This window comes from Artibeus jamaicensis, unplaced genomic scaffold, assembly GCF_021234435.1.
Source record: "Artibeus jamaicensis isolate MK-2021 breed Jamaican fruit bat unplaced genomic scaffold, CSHL_Jam_final contig_391, whole genome shotgun sequence".
Lineage (NCBI taxonomy): Eukaryota > Metazoa > Chordata > Mammalia > Chiroptera > Phyllostomidae > Artibeus > Artibeus jamaicensis.
Window position 1 is genome coordinate 25,068,094 of NW_026521814.1, and position 16,811 is coordinate 25,084,904.

A 16,811-nucleotide genomic window follows, 5' to 3' on the forward strand; every position below is an offset into this window, starting at 1 on the left:
GGAGCTGCTGTGCCTTGTTTTCTCTTGTGACTACTTTCATATCTAGGAGGGTTTATAGACCTTTGCCTAATGAATACTTAGTGAGGACTTTAAAAGGGCAGATGACCCATGATGACGAAGAAAGAAAAGGCAGAAGAGCATGCATGAGCTAATAAAAATTCACAAATTGCATTGTTGAGTGAGTGCCATGTGATCCTGTTTCTTCTCCCTTACCATTATTTCGAAAATAAAAAAGAGTTGAAGTCATTCTTTGGGAGAATTACCCATAAGCCATCGCGCTGACTATTACTAAGGTAGAACATAAAACAAAACCGAAGACTGCTTCTTAGATCAACATGCCCTTTTCCAACACAAAACAGCTGTCAGGACTATTCTGTTACACTTGTTACTCTTTAACTAGACAAGTATAAACCAATTGTTTTAAAATTACAGTATGAAACTCCATGTGTGCTTCTCTGTGTTTAATATACCATCTATAAAGTGTAATATGAACCCGGTTATGTATTGCTGTGTGATCTAGATCCAAGCCTGAGAGAGTAATACTGAGCAGTCTTTGATTCTGAGCTGGTCACACCGCATAGTCACGTATTTGATTTGAGTAGATACAAAAACAATGCTTTGAGTGTCCCACTGTCCAGTGTGTTTGGAGTTTCTAGCCATGACTTAAACATATTTTGCCTATAAAAATAAAATAATTTATCTTTCCAACTACAAGAACACTTATGTGCCTCAGTTTTATTGTTGAATTGAATACACACACCCTTCAAAATTTGAAACATATCTGAAATGGAAAACTTCCATGATGGCTGAGAAGAGCTGTTCTTGAATTAGCAATGGGATATGTTAGTTTTGAGCTAACGGGGTGTTTAATATGAATTATTCAGGGAGGCACATTGTTGTGCATTGTGTTACGTAAATGGTGTCTTTCTCAATTACATGTAAACAAAGGTATGAAGAGCTTACACTTATGCTGTTCTCTAACAAGATAGGCTGACTGAATATTTTGAGGGGACCCTGCAAAATTAACAAAGTCTTTCTTTGGCAGGGCAAATACATGGATATTGAATTTGATTTTAAAGGCGATCCACTGGGAGGAGTGATTAGTAACTGTGAGTATCTTATTTGGATCCTTTTAAAGAAGTTCAGAGTAGGAAAACATCCATATATTGTATTTTATTTTATTTTATTTTATTTGGTATAATACTTAATTAATTTATTTTTAAATGAAATAAATGTTAATGTCTAAAACTCCATACAAATATGTAGCCACTGCTGCCAGTTTTTAATTATAAATGAATGTAGTGTAAACATTTTATATTTGTGTTTAGGAGCTTTTTTTTGCCCATGATCATAACCAACCTTCCTTCCTTCCTTCCTCCCCCCCCCCCCCCCCCCCCTCCCTCCCTTGTTATTGTTGTTCAAGTGCAGTTCTCTCCATCTTCCCTCTGCCACTCCCCCTGCCACCCATCCCAACATCCCACCCTTGATCCTACCCCCCTTTGCCTTTGTCCATGAGTCCTTTATACATGTTCCTTGGTGACCCTTCCCCCCTTTTCTCCCATTATCCTTTTTTCCTCTCCCCTCTCTCCTCTGGTTACTGTCAATTTGTTCTTTATTTCCATGTCTCTGCTCCTATTTGTTTTGTTCATTAGGTTCCTATTAAAGGTGAGATCATATGGTATTTGTCCCTCACTGCCTGTCTTGTTTCACTTAGCATAATGCTCTCCAGTTCCATCCATGTTGTTGTGAAGGATAGGAACTCTTTCTTTCTTTTTTCTGTATAGAATTCCACGGTGTAAATGTACCATAGTTTTTTGATCCATTCATTTACTGATGGGCACTTAGGTTGTTTCCAGTAATTGGCTATTGTAAATTGTGCTGCTATGAACATCGGGGTGCATAGGTTCTTTTGAATTGGTGTTTTCAGGATTCTTAGGGTATGACCCCAGCAGTGGAACTGTCAGGTCAAAAGGCTGTTCCATTTTTAGTTTTCTGAGGAAATTTTATACTGTTTTCCACAGTGGCTGGCATGATAGTGCACATAGAAAACCCTCTAGACTACGCCAAAAAACTACTTGATCTCATAAGAAGTTGGCTAAACAGCTGGATACAAAGTCAATATTCAGAAATTGAAGGCATTTTTGTACACCAACAATGAAATATCAGAAACAAATCAGAAAAAATAACCCATTTGATATAGTAACAAGAAAGCTAAAGTACCTAGATGTAAACCTAACCAAGGAGGTAAAAGAACTATACTCTGCACAACCCTAAAGAAAGAAATTAAGGAAGACACAAAGGGAAGCATATACCATGTTCATGGATGAGAAGAATTAACATCATCAACATGTCCGTACTACCCAAAGCAATTTATAGATTCAACGCAATCCCTATTAAAATACCAATGACATATTTCATAGACATCAAACAAACATTTCAAAAATTTATACAGAATCATAAACGACCCTGAATAGCCGCAGCAATTTTGAGAAAGAAGGACAAAGTAGGAGGGTTCACATTACCTGATATCAAACTATATTTTAAGGCCATGGTAATCAAAACAGTCTGGTACTGGCATAAGAACAGGCACATAGAATTTGACAAAGGGGACAGAAGCATAAAATAGAGTAAAAATAGCCTCTTCAGCAAATGGTGTTGGGAGATCTGGGCAACTACATGCAAAAATGTAGTAGAATATTTTAGATGCTTGGGTCTCTAAGAGATGGGTATAAGAATATGTTTTCTGACACTACTTAAACTTTTAGCCTATGTGTTTCAGGTTGTCTTATATAATTTCTAAATCTTTTTTAAAGAACACATAATCTTTACCTTTGAAAAACTTTTAGGAGTCTGCTAAAGATAAGTATTAATCCAATTGTATTTTATATACTATAGACCTTTAAGCCAATCCAATAATAAAAAAGATCCTCCAGTTGTTATTTTCTCCAACACAATTACTTTATGATTCAAAACACAGTTTAAATAGGTGATTTTTATTTAATAAATTATTTGGGTAGCATTTACCTAATATAATGAGTGGGCCTGTACTTCAGGTTTCATCATGAAACATTTTTGGCTTCCCATTTATTTGAATCACTGAAATGCGATAGACTCATTAGGTAGAAATACAGATTCATTAGCTTCCTTTAGTCATGATTTGTGATTGTAGAAGTGAAACATTTTGTCGAAGGTGAAAAACAAACAATGTCAGGTAAGGTTTGCTTAAAAGCCCCAGGTCCGGAGTTGTGTGCAGTGGCCGTAATGGCCAGTACCTGTCGTGAACGTGGCCGGTCCTGCCACCAGTGTGGAGCAGCTGCAGCGCATGTTGACTTTGCAGTTGATAAGCTTGAAAAATTTAGGATGGTGACTCAGAGTTTGGGCACCTCCTATTGGAACCATGGCCTGGTTATCTTCTTGAACCCTTTTTTTTTCAGGGTCACACTGTTGAACCTCCCACTGCCCCTGTCTCCTCACCACCCTATAGTGCTGTTGGAATTGCTAGAATGAAAATAATCTAAATTTAGACTGGGGAAAATATGACATATTGAGGTATCCAAAGCAATGCTCATTAGATTTATTAGAGCTGTGGCATGCATTCCTTCTTCAAATGAGCTTTTATACCGAATCCCACATATGAAACAGATGAAACAAGATCCGATCTGGTTGAGCAGGAGATGGGTCGCTGGAACCCCCAGCCCCTGAGCTGGCCCCTGAAATCTTCCTGACGAGCTCTAGCAAAAGGAATGCTACTTGACAGTTCGTGTTTTGGGTAATTTGGGCAAACTCTGCAGCTGATTTTTAAAAAGTTACTATTCTTAGGGCTCAAGTTTCTTTCTGTTCGAATCAATGGGATTAAATGAAATAAATTCTATGGTTCCTTCCACTTCCACCATCTCTTAGTTTTTAAATAGTTTAACTTTCCATTTTGGCTTGCCTGTCTATACAATTTATGTGCCATGAAATGGGATTATTTATATTTGCAAAAATGTATAGTTACGAGAGAAACATCTTGGACAGTAAGTTGTAATGCAAAATGAAATTGGCTAGGATAGTGCTACTTAGGTTAAATGGTTTTCTGTGTCAAGGAGGGAAGCAAAAGTGCTTTCACAGGCTACACGTGATGCCAGAGTCCAATGATGATTCTCACCCTGCCAGGTTTGTAGACATGCTCGCTTCACAGTCTGTGTGCGGAGCCGTCAAGGGCTGCGTAGGGAAAGGGCTGCCCCAATTTTAAGGCCACCAGTGGAAGGCATGATTAAGTTTTATTCTGAAAGATGTTCATAAATTTTTAGCATTCACTTTATACAGCACAAATTGACTCTAGTTATTAATTTAGTGGCATGCTGTTTTTAAAAATGAGGGTACGTTTGCTGCTTTCACTAAAGAACTTCTATCTAAACATTCTGAAATGATTGATTCGATACTACTTTTGAAGGCTCTAGGAAAATATTTAAGGATTACTTTATTTTAAGTATTAGAAGGTAATGTGGGTTTTCCATTCTGAAGTTTCAGCTCCAAACAGAAATGCCTTCCTGCCCTCTAATTCTTACAGTATCCATGGAGAATAAATAGTAAACACTCAGTTCTTTTCCAGTGAAGATTACTGTATTATCTTGAGTGGATTGCATTTGATGTTTGTTACTATTTGTTCCCCCAATGAAGTTATATTGAAATTGGTGGAACAGCCTGGTATTTTAGAGTGTCCTTTGCTTTGGAGAGAAGGGAACACGTCAGCGGAGAGAGCAGGAAATTTCACTCCGCACAGACAGAAGACTGACTCAGAGGCGGTCACTGGCAGCTCTGTCTGCTGGCTTAAGGGAGGGGGTGGAAAGTAATGGGGAAACCCACTCTTGTTCTCTCCAAACTTAGCTCCTTGTAACCTTGAAGAGAAGTCAAGATCTGCCATTTTGTCGAAGTGTATTTTGCCTCCTTTTCCAGCAGCTGCCTAGTAAAGTACAGATTATTGGCTGTAATTATTACCCTGAAAAAGGCATAAGATCACTTGAACCAGTTGTGTAACCAGAAAGTAGAAAAGAAAGCCCAATAAGTTACTCTTTCTCTAAAACAGAAGTGCTGTAAAACTTGTCTTGAGCTCTCTTGGAAGCTAATAATATCTCTGAGGGTAGCATCATCAGGAGAGAAGTGTTTAAAAAATAGAAAATGGCAAACATTTGCTTTATTTGAGAAGATAAAATATGGAAGCACATCCAGACATTTGGGTGATGTGAGATAACATTTCTCCTACTCTGTTATTGCTTGTTGGTCTCATAAAATTTATACATTTGTGTGTGAGTATTTTGGATCTAGTGTTATACACTAGGAACTTGTGGAAACCTGCTGCTTTTATTAATAGTCACAGGCACTTTTTTATAGCTGTGCCACTTGAGGGCAATTTAGACAGCAGAAAATGTGGTGCAAGTTTCAAGGGCTTTTATCTGCTAAAAGTAGAATAGCACAGAGCACTCACTGTATATGCTGTGAAAAGCCTCATGATTTCAGGTGTGCACGTACCTGCACAAGCTGTGCAGACAGGGCATGCACCTGTCCTGTTCACGGTGGTATACCAAGAGCCTAGTGGAGTACTCAGCATGCAGCAGACGCTCAGTAAATGCTGGGGATGAAGATGGACTTGGTTAAATATTGGCAGGCCCACCTTTCTCTGCATCATTATTGGGGGCATATCTGTGAGCCTACTTCTATAGCTCTTACATGGTTTTTCATGTGGTTTCCAACGTCTAATGAGAAAGATGGCAGGTTACTTAATTCTCTGTGCCTCCATTTGTCATCTTTGAAAGGGCATAATAATAGTAGATCTCATAGGGTTGTGTTGAGGTATAAATTATTTGTTAACATCTAAGGCACTTGTAACAGTGCCTGGCACACAGGAAGCATTCCATAAATATTTGTTTTTTTTATTATTGTTATATTATGTGCTTATTGTCTCTAGCCCCTAGCCAAATATATGCCTTATATGAACAGAGACTTTTTTGTTTGGTTCATTGTTGAATGACAACAACAAAAATAGTGTCTGGCACTTAATATATATATTTTTTGAATCAATTAATGATCACACAAGGACACAGTGTATAATTAGTACAATTATGACTTAGAAAAACGTATTGGGAAATAAGGCTTCTGCTTTATTGGGTAATTTTATCTGAATTAAAACATTTTTATTTTATTTATTTTTTAAGAATAAATTTTAAAAAATTTTAAATTTTTAAATTTTTATTTTTTATTCTACTATAGTTGTCCCAATGTAAGAAAGAAACCAAACACAACACCTTTATTGAGGTATAATTGACGTGCAACATTGTATTAGTTTCAGGTGTGCAGCACAGTGATGCTTCAATATTTGTGTGTGTTGCTAAATGATCACCACAGTAAGTACTGCAGTGGAGGTGCAGGGAGGGGAGGATCGTAATGTCATGGACTGCGGCTGTTTTCCATCTCTCAGCGGCAGTGACCTGCAGGTAGACGGCTCTGCCTGAGAGCGGGGCTGCGTGGGAGCCCTGTGGTGAGCGTGCACAGCTGCTTTCTTTCACTGCGATACACGTGCACGGTGAACGATTTGTAGGAAGATATGTGCCCCCACGTCTTTTACTTTAAAATCTGTTGTTAGCGTAACTTTTTAATTGTTAATCTTGAGGGTCATGTTGCCTATTTTTAGAAAAGTGTAGAGTTTATTTTAGAATATCTATCCCAAAATGTGAGCAAACATAAATTCCTAGAGAAGGTTCTCCACTGAAACTACTATCAGTTATGCCCACTAACTCACTGGTTATTTGACACTTTTTCTTTAGGGGTGGTTATCCGAGACAGCAGGCACAAAGGGAGATAAACGGTAGTTAACCAGGTGGTAGGCCCACGATTGTTGCTAAACGTGTCATTTTGCCTCGATGAAGGGGCGTGAGTGGGCTGCAGGAGCCTGATGCCACTCACACACTGTACTCCATCATGTCTACCTTGGAGTCATTGCAGAAGAGCCCAGGGAGCCCGGGGGTCATCAGTTCCCGTCATGGCGCTCATGTCACTCTGGTCTTACAGGCAAAACAAAGACAAAGCCGATTTTTCCTTAAGTCTTTTTTTTTTAGCTAGGTGGATTACTTTTTATCTATAATAAATATCAGTAATGTCAAGATACATCAATTCTATAATTGTACCACAATAATAACAATTAAATCACTTTTATCTCAAGGTATATTCTATGGACCATTTGCCTATTTAAAATTTTTCTCTTTCTCATGGTCATATTTAGGCATAAGAATAACTGCCGATTTTTAAGTCTACATCAAGTAATTAAACTATAGAAGCATTAGGGGTAAAGTTTTTAAAAAATCGTTGACACTATTACAGACGTCCCCCATTCTACCCCCCTTTGCTGACCTCTACGCAGTCCCTGTCCCCCCTTCCCTCCGGCTGTCACCACACTGGTGTCTGTGTCCGTGGGTTCTGCCTGTGTGTTCTTTGGCTAATCCTCTCCGTTCTTTCATCCAGTGCCCCCACCGCCCTCCCCTCTGAGATCGGTTGGTCTGTTCTGGGTATCCGTGCCTCTGTTCCATTTTATTCGTTAGATTCAACATATAAGTGAGATCTTTCTAAAGTCTTAATCAAGAACTTGGGACCATTTCCTTTTTTCAGGAAGGAAGATTTTACACAAATGCAGAAGCTTTGACCATACTATCTAACCCTTTACTGTTATATTCCACACTAATGTGTTTTCTTTTTTCCCTCCAAACCCCTACTTGTCCTTTTATTCCTTTGTCTGTTAAAAGACTCCCTTCTCAGCAGGGGCAGACATGTACATTTTACTTTTTTCATATCTCCTGTATGTTGCGGACTAGCTGGTAATTAGTCAAAACTAAGAAAACCCCTAAGATGGCCTGGCTCTGAACACATAGTGAGATCCAGCGGCTTGGTGGGGTAGGTGGGGGAGTTCTAATCTCAGACATTTTCTGTCTCCGCCCACTCATTTTCTGTCTTTAGTGTGGCTTAATAGCTTTACCTCTTCTCTTAAAACTTAAATTTATTTCAAACTTAATTTAAACATATATCTTAAGAGGGGACTATGGCTGCATTGGAATGCAACCCACTGTGTCTGCTGATTCTGCATCCACGGAACTAACCAACCATGGATCAAAAACAGTATTTTCATTTCAAAGTTGGGGATTCACTGGTATATGGGACTGACTGTGTGCTTTGTGTCACACCAGTATATTAGGGATGTGAGCCTCAGGATTTGGGTATCCGTGGGGTCCTGAAACCAATACCCCACAGATACTGAGGGATGAACTACACCTGAAGGCCTTGATACTCCTTCCTCTGCTAGATGTTTGACGTGTCTTGCACTCCTCTGTATGAGACTGAGCACCGCCTCCATCAGTGGTGGCAGGAATATTTCAAGCAAAAGAGAAGGCTGTGCCAGTATTTTGGTTTGACTTTATTCCTTTGTTTTTGGCTTAATTCCTTTATAGTGAATTGAATTTATGCTCTGTACTTTGAGTAATTATTTGACATGGCTTCATGTTCATAGATTATGTTGGTGCCTGCACATTACAAAAAAAAAAGTAGAATAGGGAATGGTTTTAAGCATCAGTTTATTAGTTTGGGCAGACATTTTCTCTGATTGCTTTTCTACCACAAGCTTGTTAGTTATGAGAAAAATCATAAAGATAGAGGCTCTGGAGCAGTAAAATAAGCATTTTAGGTGCTGAAACCTTCAGCTGCTTTGATCGTATGATTGAGTTGCTTAGATGAAGTCATATCGTTTATGTAAAGTACACATTTTCACATATTTATGGAGTTTTTATTCCTTTAGTTGGAGAATTATAAGGAGCATAATAAGCATAAAACCTTAGTTACCTAAAGTGTCAAATTCTGGCTCCATCACTTAGTAACAATGGGATGTGAGCCTCATTTTCTCATCTGTAAAATAGGGATTATAAAACCAACTTCAGAGGAGGTATTCAGGGTCAAGTATGCAAAATGAAAAGCACCGAATGCACAGAGAAAGGTCAGTGAAAGTCCCCTTTCTACTTCCCCTCTGCACCTTCCTTTTAAGCACACATTGCATCGTGTTTCATATTTGAATATGATAATAATCACTGATCATATCAGTGTGAGTGGTTCCAGAAGTACATCAGCCAATATTCCTTTCCACACTCTGCACAAAGGCATATTATTCTTTAACTTGGTGGCTCTTATCTGCTGAATCTTAAAGCCATTGCCATTACTAAATTCTCCATTGCTACGCACATTTGTTAAAAAGTGCCAAACATCAGGTTGGCCAGCGTGTTATTGTTGCGCAGTGCGGCCCCATCACGTGCTTCGAAGGTACTGTTTTGTGTCTTGAAGTGCCACAGTTGAATTGTTGGAATGTGATTGGATAGGTGGTGTCAAGCAATTGTTTGTGATTATTGTTAAGGTGTCACTGTTAGGTGGGCTAATCCTCATGAGGCCTTGTAGGGTTCTTAGCACCCTGGGAAGAGCCTGGGGTTTGTGGACTCTGACAGGTGAAGGCCACCCGGTCACTCTGCCCTCCTCGCACCCCTCACGCTCTCTCCTAAGGCCTTGGCATCCCGCCTTGGAGAGAACTGCTGCGATTGGTTTGGGAGGCAGGAGCAATAGCATGTGGGACTCTTGCAGGCCAAGAGGAGAGGAGTCTTATGTTTGCGGTCAGTCCTGGGCTCATTCCAAATAGTTCCTGGCGCATAGTGGGTGAGCAGTAAGTGAGTTGATTGAAGGAATTTGTGCATGAGTGGGTGAAGTAAACTGTAGCATCTGTTTATATTTTTCATGTAATCGAGTTACTTTCTTCTAGGCTTGAGGACTTTTCTATAAGGATTGGCTTCTCAATGAAGAATCTGCCCACACCTGTGGGTTCTCTCTTGTAAAACTCTGCTCGTGCTCTTAGGAGCCCATGCACACTGGGCCACGTGATAAGTAAAAGCTAACTGCTCTTTTATCCTTACCTGCTTATTCTGTCGTCGGTTCTGCATGTCAATATTTACCTGCTAATTGATGGAAATAGCCAGTCCTTAGAGCTGATGAATATTACATAATCTTGCTTTTCTAAATTTTGTCTCACATGTGCTTTCAATTTCTGTTTTCTTTCTTCTTGCTAAATAGGAAGTCTTCATTATTTGAGGGCATTGGCAGTTATACAGGGCAAATGAGAACTGGAGATAAAAATTAAAAATCTCCACAGCATCCTGTTCCTAATAATTCTTGTATCTACATACTTTATTTCTTTTTCAGTCCATTTAATTTTATGTTTCCTTGCAACCTGTCTTCATTCTTACACATGACCTCATGTGTTTGGAGTCCCCAGGACTTCACATTCATCACATCTGCACTTGAACTCTGCCCAGGCTCCCATCAGATGCTGGCGTGGATTCCAAAAATGCAAATTGAGAAGTTCGATGACCATTTCCAGAGAAACTGCACATCTCTTCTTCCTGATGTACTTTTTGGATAATGTTCAGATTTTAGCCTGACTGGAAGTCCAGTGTGTTTGTTCTCTAAAATCAGTCCTGAGAAATGGGATCACTAATTCAGAATTTTACAACTAAATTCAGCCTTTGCCAGAGAATCCAGACTGGCGTTTATATCACTGGTCGGTGAAAAGCAGGACTCCAGGCAGGAATATGCTCTGCTATTGTGCTCGCCATCTCCTATATACTGACTGCCACAGTCGCTCCTTTCTGGTCGGCTGGGTTTTCTCTCTCTCTCTTTTTTTTTTCTTTCTCTTACTCATTTCTCTTTTTTCTGTTCTTACCTTTCCCTCCCCTCAACTCTCCTTCCTTTCCCCTCTCTCACCTTCTGGGTAAAAGTTTGAAAACTTTCAAATTTATGGAATGAAAAATTATCTGGAATCGATGCGCGTATACTGTCAAAGAACACTGAGTTCCATTAAATGAGAGCCACTCTTACTCTCTAAGACTTCAAGATACCAAGACAATCTGCTTCACTTAGCCCAGGTAGCAGGGTGTGGGGAGACAGGTGGGGCTGCACTTGGGTCACACGGCTTGATTTCTGATGCATTTAGACTCCTGCACTGCGAACTTTTTCACCTGTTAAATAATATCTTATAAAAGGGTGAGGAGGATTCAGTGTGCTAGGTCTGTAAAGCACACAGTAAGTTCTCAAAAATGTTAACTTATTTATTATCCTAATTACCCAGTGGATTTTTAAAGCTACCTTTCATTGCTTGATTTGGTTTGTAATGCTACATTTTGAAGAACTTGTCATCAGGAATTATATAAAGTTAAGAGACTATCAGTACGAAACTATATTGTATTTAATCAGGTTGTTGAATGTCGTGTTGGGCTTATTTTGCACACTCACTGTTGTTTAAAAAGACCCTGGTTTGTGTAATTTGGTGATTTTAGTTAGAGTTGAGCTTCTTCCTGGAGGTAGAGCTGAAAATGTGGGTTCTGTTACTACCTCATTCATATAAAACAAAAAGAAAGTGAAAGGGGGAAAAGAGAGACATGGTGGGTTTAAGAGCAGAATTAATACCGCACTGTGACTTGATTCCTTTCCTTTTCAGATCTTTTAGAGAAATCTCGAGTTGTTAAGCAGCCAAGGGGTGAAAGAAACTTCCATGTGTTTTATCAGCTGCTCTCCGGTGCCTCTGAGGAGCTTCTCAGTAAGTCGCTGTCTCTGCGAATTAATGTTTAACTGCCATAGCATTTTCCACAGCACTCTTTTTGAAAGTGTCCCATATGCTTTTTCCCCTTCCTTCTTAAAAATGTCCCCTGACCCTGGCTGAAGTGAAGAACACAGAGTGATCGGTTTGATTGTACCCCAGCATTTGTTTGATTCATGTCTCCATACTTCCGCAGACACTGTGCCCTCTGTCTCATACTGGTTACTAAAAGAGCTATGTATTGGGGGAGGGGCTAAGTGTAAAGTAAAAAAAAAAAGAAGAATGTAATTATTCCACTTGGGGAGAGGAAATTAGCAGGGAGCAGTAGATGCCTTCAATTATTTTTTTTAAAAATTGTCCATTGCAGATTTAAAAATAGTGAGAAGACATTTGCAATTGACACTAGAGTTAAAAATAACACCTTTGGATATTTTAGAGAATTAATGTAAGTACGTAAATATAGAATCCAATAGCAACAGCCAAGTGATGAAAAGCTTTAAATCTCTTGTCCAGACAAGAGCGTTGACAGGTTGACAACACTGGGGGGAAAATACCCCTCACTGAGAATCAACAAGTGACGTTAAAACAACTCTGAAGGATTCACTATACACCCATTAGGGGAAATTAGTAAAAAGGATACAACTGGCGGAGTTGTCGGGCACTGACTACTTATAGCTTGTGGGTGTCACTTCTAAGGGAGGACGTCTTCCTTGGGACTAATTAGCAACCCGAAGTAAGCCATAAAGTGGTCAGAGCCTCGCTGCTGAGACACACCACGCTGGGGACCATTTCCCAATGGAATAATTGAAAAGAACCCCCAAATATTTTGTGTGAAGACGTTTGTCACTGCTCCGTATTTGTTGTTATAAACTGGTAAGGACCCACATGTGCCGTGTTGCTGGAATCACTAGGCAGACATCCTGTTATAATGAAATAGTATACTGAAGATGTTTTATATTGTGAAAGTATGGAAAGGGTCCTGCCTACTAAGGATAAGTGTAAAAAAGCAGGGGGTGAAATATGAACAACAGTGATAGAAGTGATTTTAGAAAAAATGCTATTATTGGTATTTGAACATCAATTTTCGTTCTATTGATTTACTACCCAGTGTGAGAGTCATTTAATCTGAAGGGGTGAAGGAATGAGACATTAAAGATGATTATAGAGTTCTTGAAGTAACTTATCTATCTGTGTGTGTGATTTAACAGATAAACTGAAGCTCGAGCGGGATTTCAGCAGATACAACTACCTGAGTCTGGACTCTGCCCGAGTTAATGGAGTGGATGATGCAGCAAATTTCAGAACTGTTAGGGTAAGGTGGAACCTTTTACTACGCTTTAAGATGAGTAGCACTTTATTGCTCAATTGGAATTGGTAGCAAATGTGAGTTTTCTTTAGTCTGTAACTTCTGCTCCCTAAAGTTTTAGAATTATGGAAGAAGTTATTGTGTTTTTATTCATTTGATCTTTTTACTAGCTCCAAAATCATACAGTTTTGTGAAGGCCATGCTTTAGTGAAGCATGCAATTTAACTGTTTATAAAAAGGAACTTTCTCGTATTATTTTGGAGCTTGACTTTTTAAAGTTGTACTGAAGTTCTGAATAGCTGATTTTCCAGTGTGAAAATTTGACTTAACACATGCTAGCATCATGTTAAGTCAAAACTATTTTTGAGCCAGAAAGTTATGTTTTTATACAGTTTTTGAAAAGTTATAAATGCACCAGAATGATTCACATTTGGAAAAATTACTTTCTTTTATATTGTGTATTTTTTTGTTTATGTGGAACTTTGAGAATTACTCCTGTTAGGGCATGATATGGTAACTGATACTTACTTCCCAGTGAGACAGCTGAGGTGGTGGGGAGGAGGGGGAGGAGGTCGGACCGTAGATGAAACAAGGTTGGCATCAGTTAGCCTTGGAGGGTGAGTGAAAATGACTTGAGATTCTTTTCCTGCTCTCTCTACTTTTGCGCATGTTTGAAATTTTGGGTTGCCTAGTCATAAACAGACAAACAAGTTGAGCTGTTCTCAAAAAGAAAGCATTTCTTAGAGTATGTCATTTCTTTGAAATGGTGTGAACGGCCTCATATAGGAGGCCTGTTGATTCCTGGACACAATTTTGAGACTTGGATTCTAGACCAGCTCTGTAACTACTTTGCCTGGCAAATCATTGGCACTCAAAAGTTTGTGAGTGAATGATGTTCCTTGTTACCCCATAGTTCCTTGGATCAGGTTTGCAAACTTCACCTTTGCAAACCACAGTTTTTCTCATATGTAAACTAAGTGGGGAGGCTTTTTTTGTAGAGGGTTATGAAAGCTTTTTGTCTGGTTTTATTCCTAGCAGTAGAACCCCAGCATTAATGTCTATCTTTTTATATGTACGCACACAAACTGGGGGTGGGAACCCAAGGCTCAGCTCTCAGCTGCTTCCTCTTTACACCCCTTCCCACCTTTGCCACAGCCCATGAAGGACCCGAGGGCCCCTAGAACCACAGCTGGAACAAGATAAAGCCCCACAGGGGTGTTGGATCGGTTTATTCTGGGACACTTTGTCGTTTTGTTGTTTCAGAAATAAATCTGATATTCGATTTATTAACAATAATAATAAAGAATGACAGAAAGAAATGAGGTATTTCTCCCCCCAGAATGCCATGCAGATTGTGGGTTTCATGGACCATGAGGCCGAGTCGGTCTTGGAGGTGGTGGCCGCCGTGTTGAAACTGGGGAACATCGAGTTTAAGCCGGAATCTCGAGTGAACGGTTTAGATGAAAGCAAAATCAAAGATAAAAATGGTAAGTCAGTGGAGAATCGACTTTGTTTAGCACCCTTTTTTTGAGTTTCTGCCCAGTTTTAAACTAGAAAGTAAAACTTGCTTTCGATTGGTTTGAAAAAGCTTTCTAGAGGCAGTGAGCAGAAACAATTACAGCTAAGTTTTAAGTCTTGATTGCATACATTTTATATTATTCGGGTTAAGTGGGATTTAGAAGGAACACCCTAAGCCTTGAAAATGATCGTTAGCAACACAAATGCAGTGACGTTTTGTGTCCCTTCTCCCCACCAGAGTTAAAGGAAATCTGTGAGTTGACCGGCATCGATCAGTCAGTTCTGGAGCGAGCGTTCAGTTTCCGAACAGTTGAGGCCAAGCAGGAGAAAGTTTCGACTACACTGAACGTGGCTCAGGTGAGTGAAACAGAGCGTCCAGAAGGGAGTTTTAAAACGGTTTTTGATAGTTTTATATAAGTGGAAACAAATTTCATTTTGCAGGCTGTTATCTTAACTGACAAACTATATCCAGGCATCATTCTAGGCCCTTGGTGCACAGCAGGAAACTAAACAGAGATCCCTGCCCTCGTGGAGCTTAAAATTTTGGCAAGAAGAGCCAGATAATAGGCAACACGCCCAGAACATAAATTTGTGTAGCAAGCCAGCATGTTGTGAGTGCAGCCCACAAAGGGACAAGCAGAGCAGAGTAAGGGAGAGCCACAGTGCTGGGGTGGGGACGTTGGGACCGAACGAGGAAGAGGTAGGAAATGACTAGAGAATTGTGAGCCTGAGTGGCATGGTCTGCTTAGTAGTCTCAAGGGTCCTTCTGGCTGCAATGTGGAGAGCGGAGGGGAGGGGAAGGAGGAGTTAAGAGCAGGGTGTCGAAGTCAACTAGGCCTGCCACCATAGTATACCACAGATTGGATGACTTAAACAGAAAACATTTTTCACAGTTCGGGAGGCTAGATGTTTTGAGATCATGGTGCCAGCATGGTTGAGTTCCTGGTTTACAGATGGCCACCTTCTTGCTGTATCTTTCTAATGTGGCAGAGAGAGAGAGGGATATAAATGAGCGTGAGCTGGTGCGCACTGTGGTGTCTCATCCCCTTAAGGGCACCAATGCTGTCATGGGAGCTTCCCTCTTGTGACCACATCTAAGCCTAATTGCTTCCTGAGGGCCCCATCTCCAATTACCGTCACCCTGTCACCCTGGGGATTAGGGCTTTAACTTGTGGATTTGGGGGCAGAGACAACAAACAAATTCATAGCCCTGAGGAGCTATGAGGTGTTGTGTGCCAACCCAGAGATGAAGGTGGCTGGAGCCAGGTGTTAGCAGTGTAGTGAGACGTGGTCACATCAGGATATATTTTGAAGGCAGAGACAGTAAAATTGGCTGGTGACTTGCTATGTAGTATGAGATGAAGAAAAGTGTCAAGGATGACTCCCAACCCTTTTGGCCCAAGCAACTAGAAAACGAATTGCCAGCATTGATTTAGAGAAGACAGTGGGAGAAGCCAGCTTGTGTCAAGCAGCCAGATTGGCTTCCCTGCTTGCCTCGTTGTGCCACAGGAAGGCTAATGAATAATGAAGTCTTTCTAAGATGCAAATCTAAGTTTCTTACTGCCTCTCTCCTTTGGTTACAATTGAATGGATGAACGGATGGCTGCATGCACATATACCTAGGCAGCTTCTGGAGCCCCTCTCAGTGCGCACTGTTCTGTGACTTAGACATTTCCACCAGTCAGTGCTGGTCTAGGCTAGAAGTAAATGACTGACTGAGGCTTTTCCCACTCAGGCCTGCTTTGTTGACTGTATTCTTCTCCTCCTTGTACGAAGCATTAAGCATCTGTAGACAGTAGAGTGGATTTAGTCCTTCTCTCTGCTGCTCTGAGCTAGTCTTTTCTACTAAACAAGAATGTCTAGATGTCTTTCATGTTCTTTCAATGTTTATTTATTAATTTAGGGGAGCTATTTGGCTATGGAAAATACTGTATAAATTATATATGTGTGTTTGATTTGTAACTGTCCTTTTCTACTTTCCTACTATAACTATTGTGTCTTTCCTAAATTATTGCTTCTGCCATCACGTCTGTCCAACTCAGCCTTACTAATTCAGAGTCAGATGGTGAGTGACTTACTTAATCAAGAAAAATGTGTTGAGAGGGCGGGCTGTGAACCAAGTTTCACTGGTTCGATTCGATTCCCAGTCAGGGCACATGCCTGGGTTGCAGGCCAAGTCCCCACTTGGGGGCACACAAGGGGCAACCATACATTGATGTTTCTCTCCTTCCCTTCTCTCTCTAAATAAAAATAAAATTAAAAAAAAAGAAAGAAAAATGTGTTGAGAGCCTGCTCAGCACCAGTTCCTGTGTAGACCATAAGTGAAGAGATAAGGGA

General features: G+C 40.1%; 1 protein-coding gene across 6 annotated transcripts in view; it reads left to right on the forward strand.

Annotated features, from left to right (window-relative positions):
- MYO1B (myosin IB) overlaps positions 1–16,811 on the forward strand; it is a 169,237-nt gene that overhangs the window by 97,504 nt on the left and 54,922 nt on the right. For all 6 annotated transcript variants that reach the window (XM_037162933.2, XM_037162935.2, XM_053665160.1 and 3 more), the window contains exons 7-11: positions 1,046–1,109; positions 11,552–11,650; positions 12,859–12,962; positions 14,296–14,443; positions 14,713–14,831. In XM_037162933.2, the coding sequence (XP_037018828.1) occupies positions 1,046–1,109; positions 11,552–11,650; positions 12,859–12,962; positions 14,296–14,443; positions 14,713–14,831 (534 nt within the window). The remainder of the gene's footprint in view (positions 1–1,045; positions 1,110–11,551; positions 11,651–12,858; positions 12,963–14,295; positions 14,444–14,712; positions 14,832–16,811) is intronic.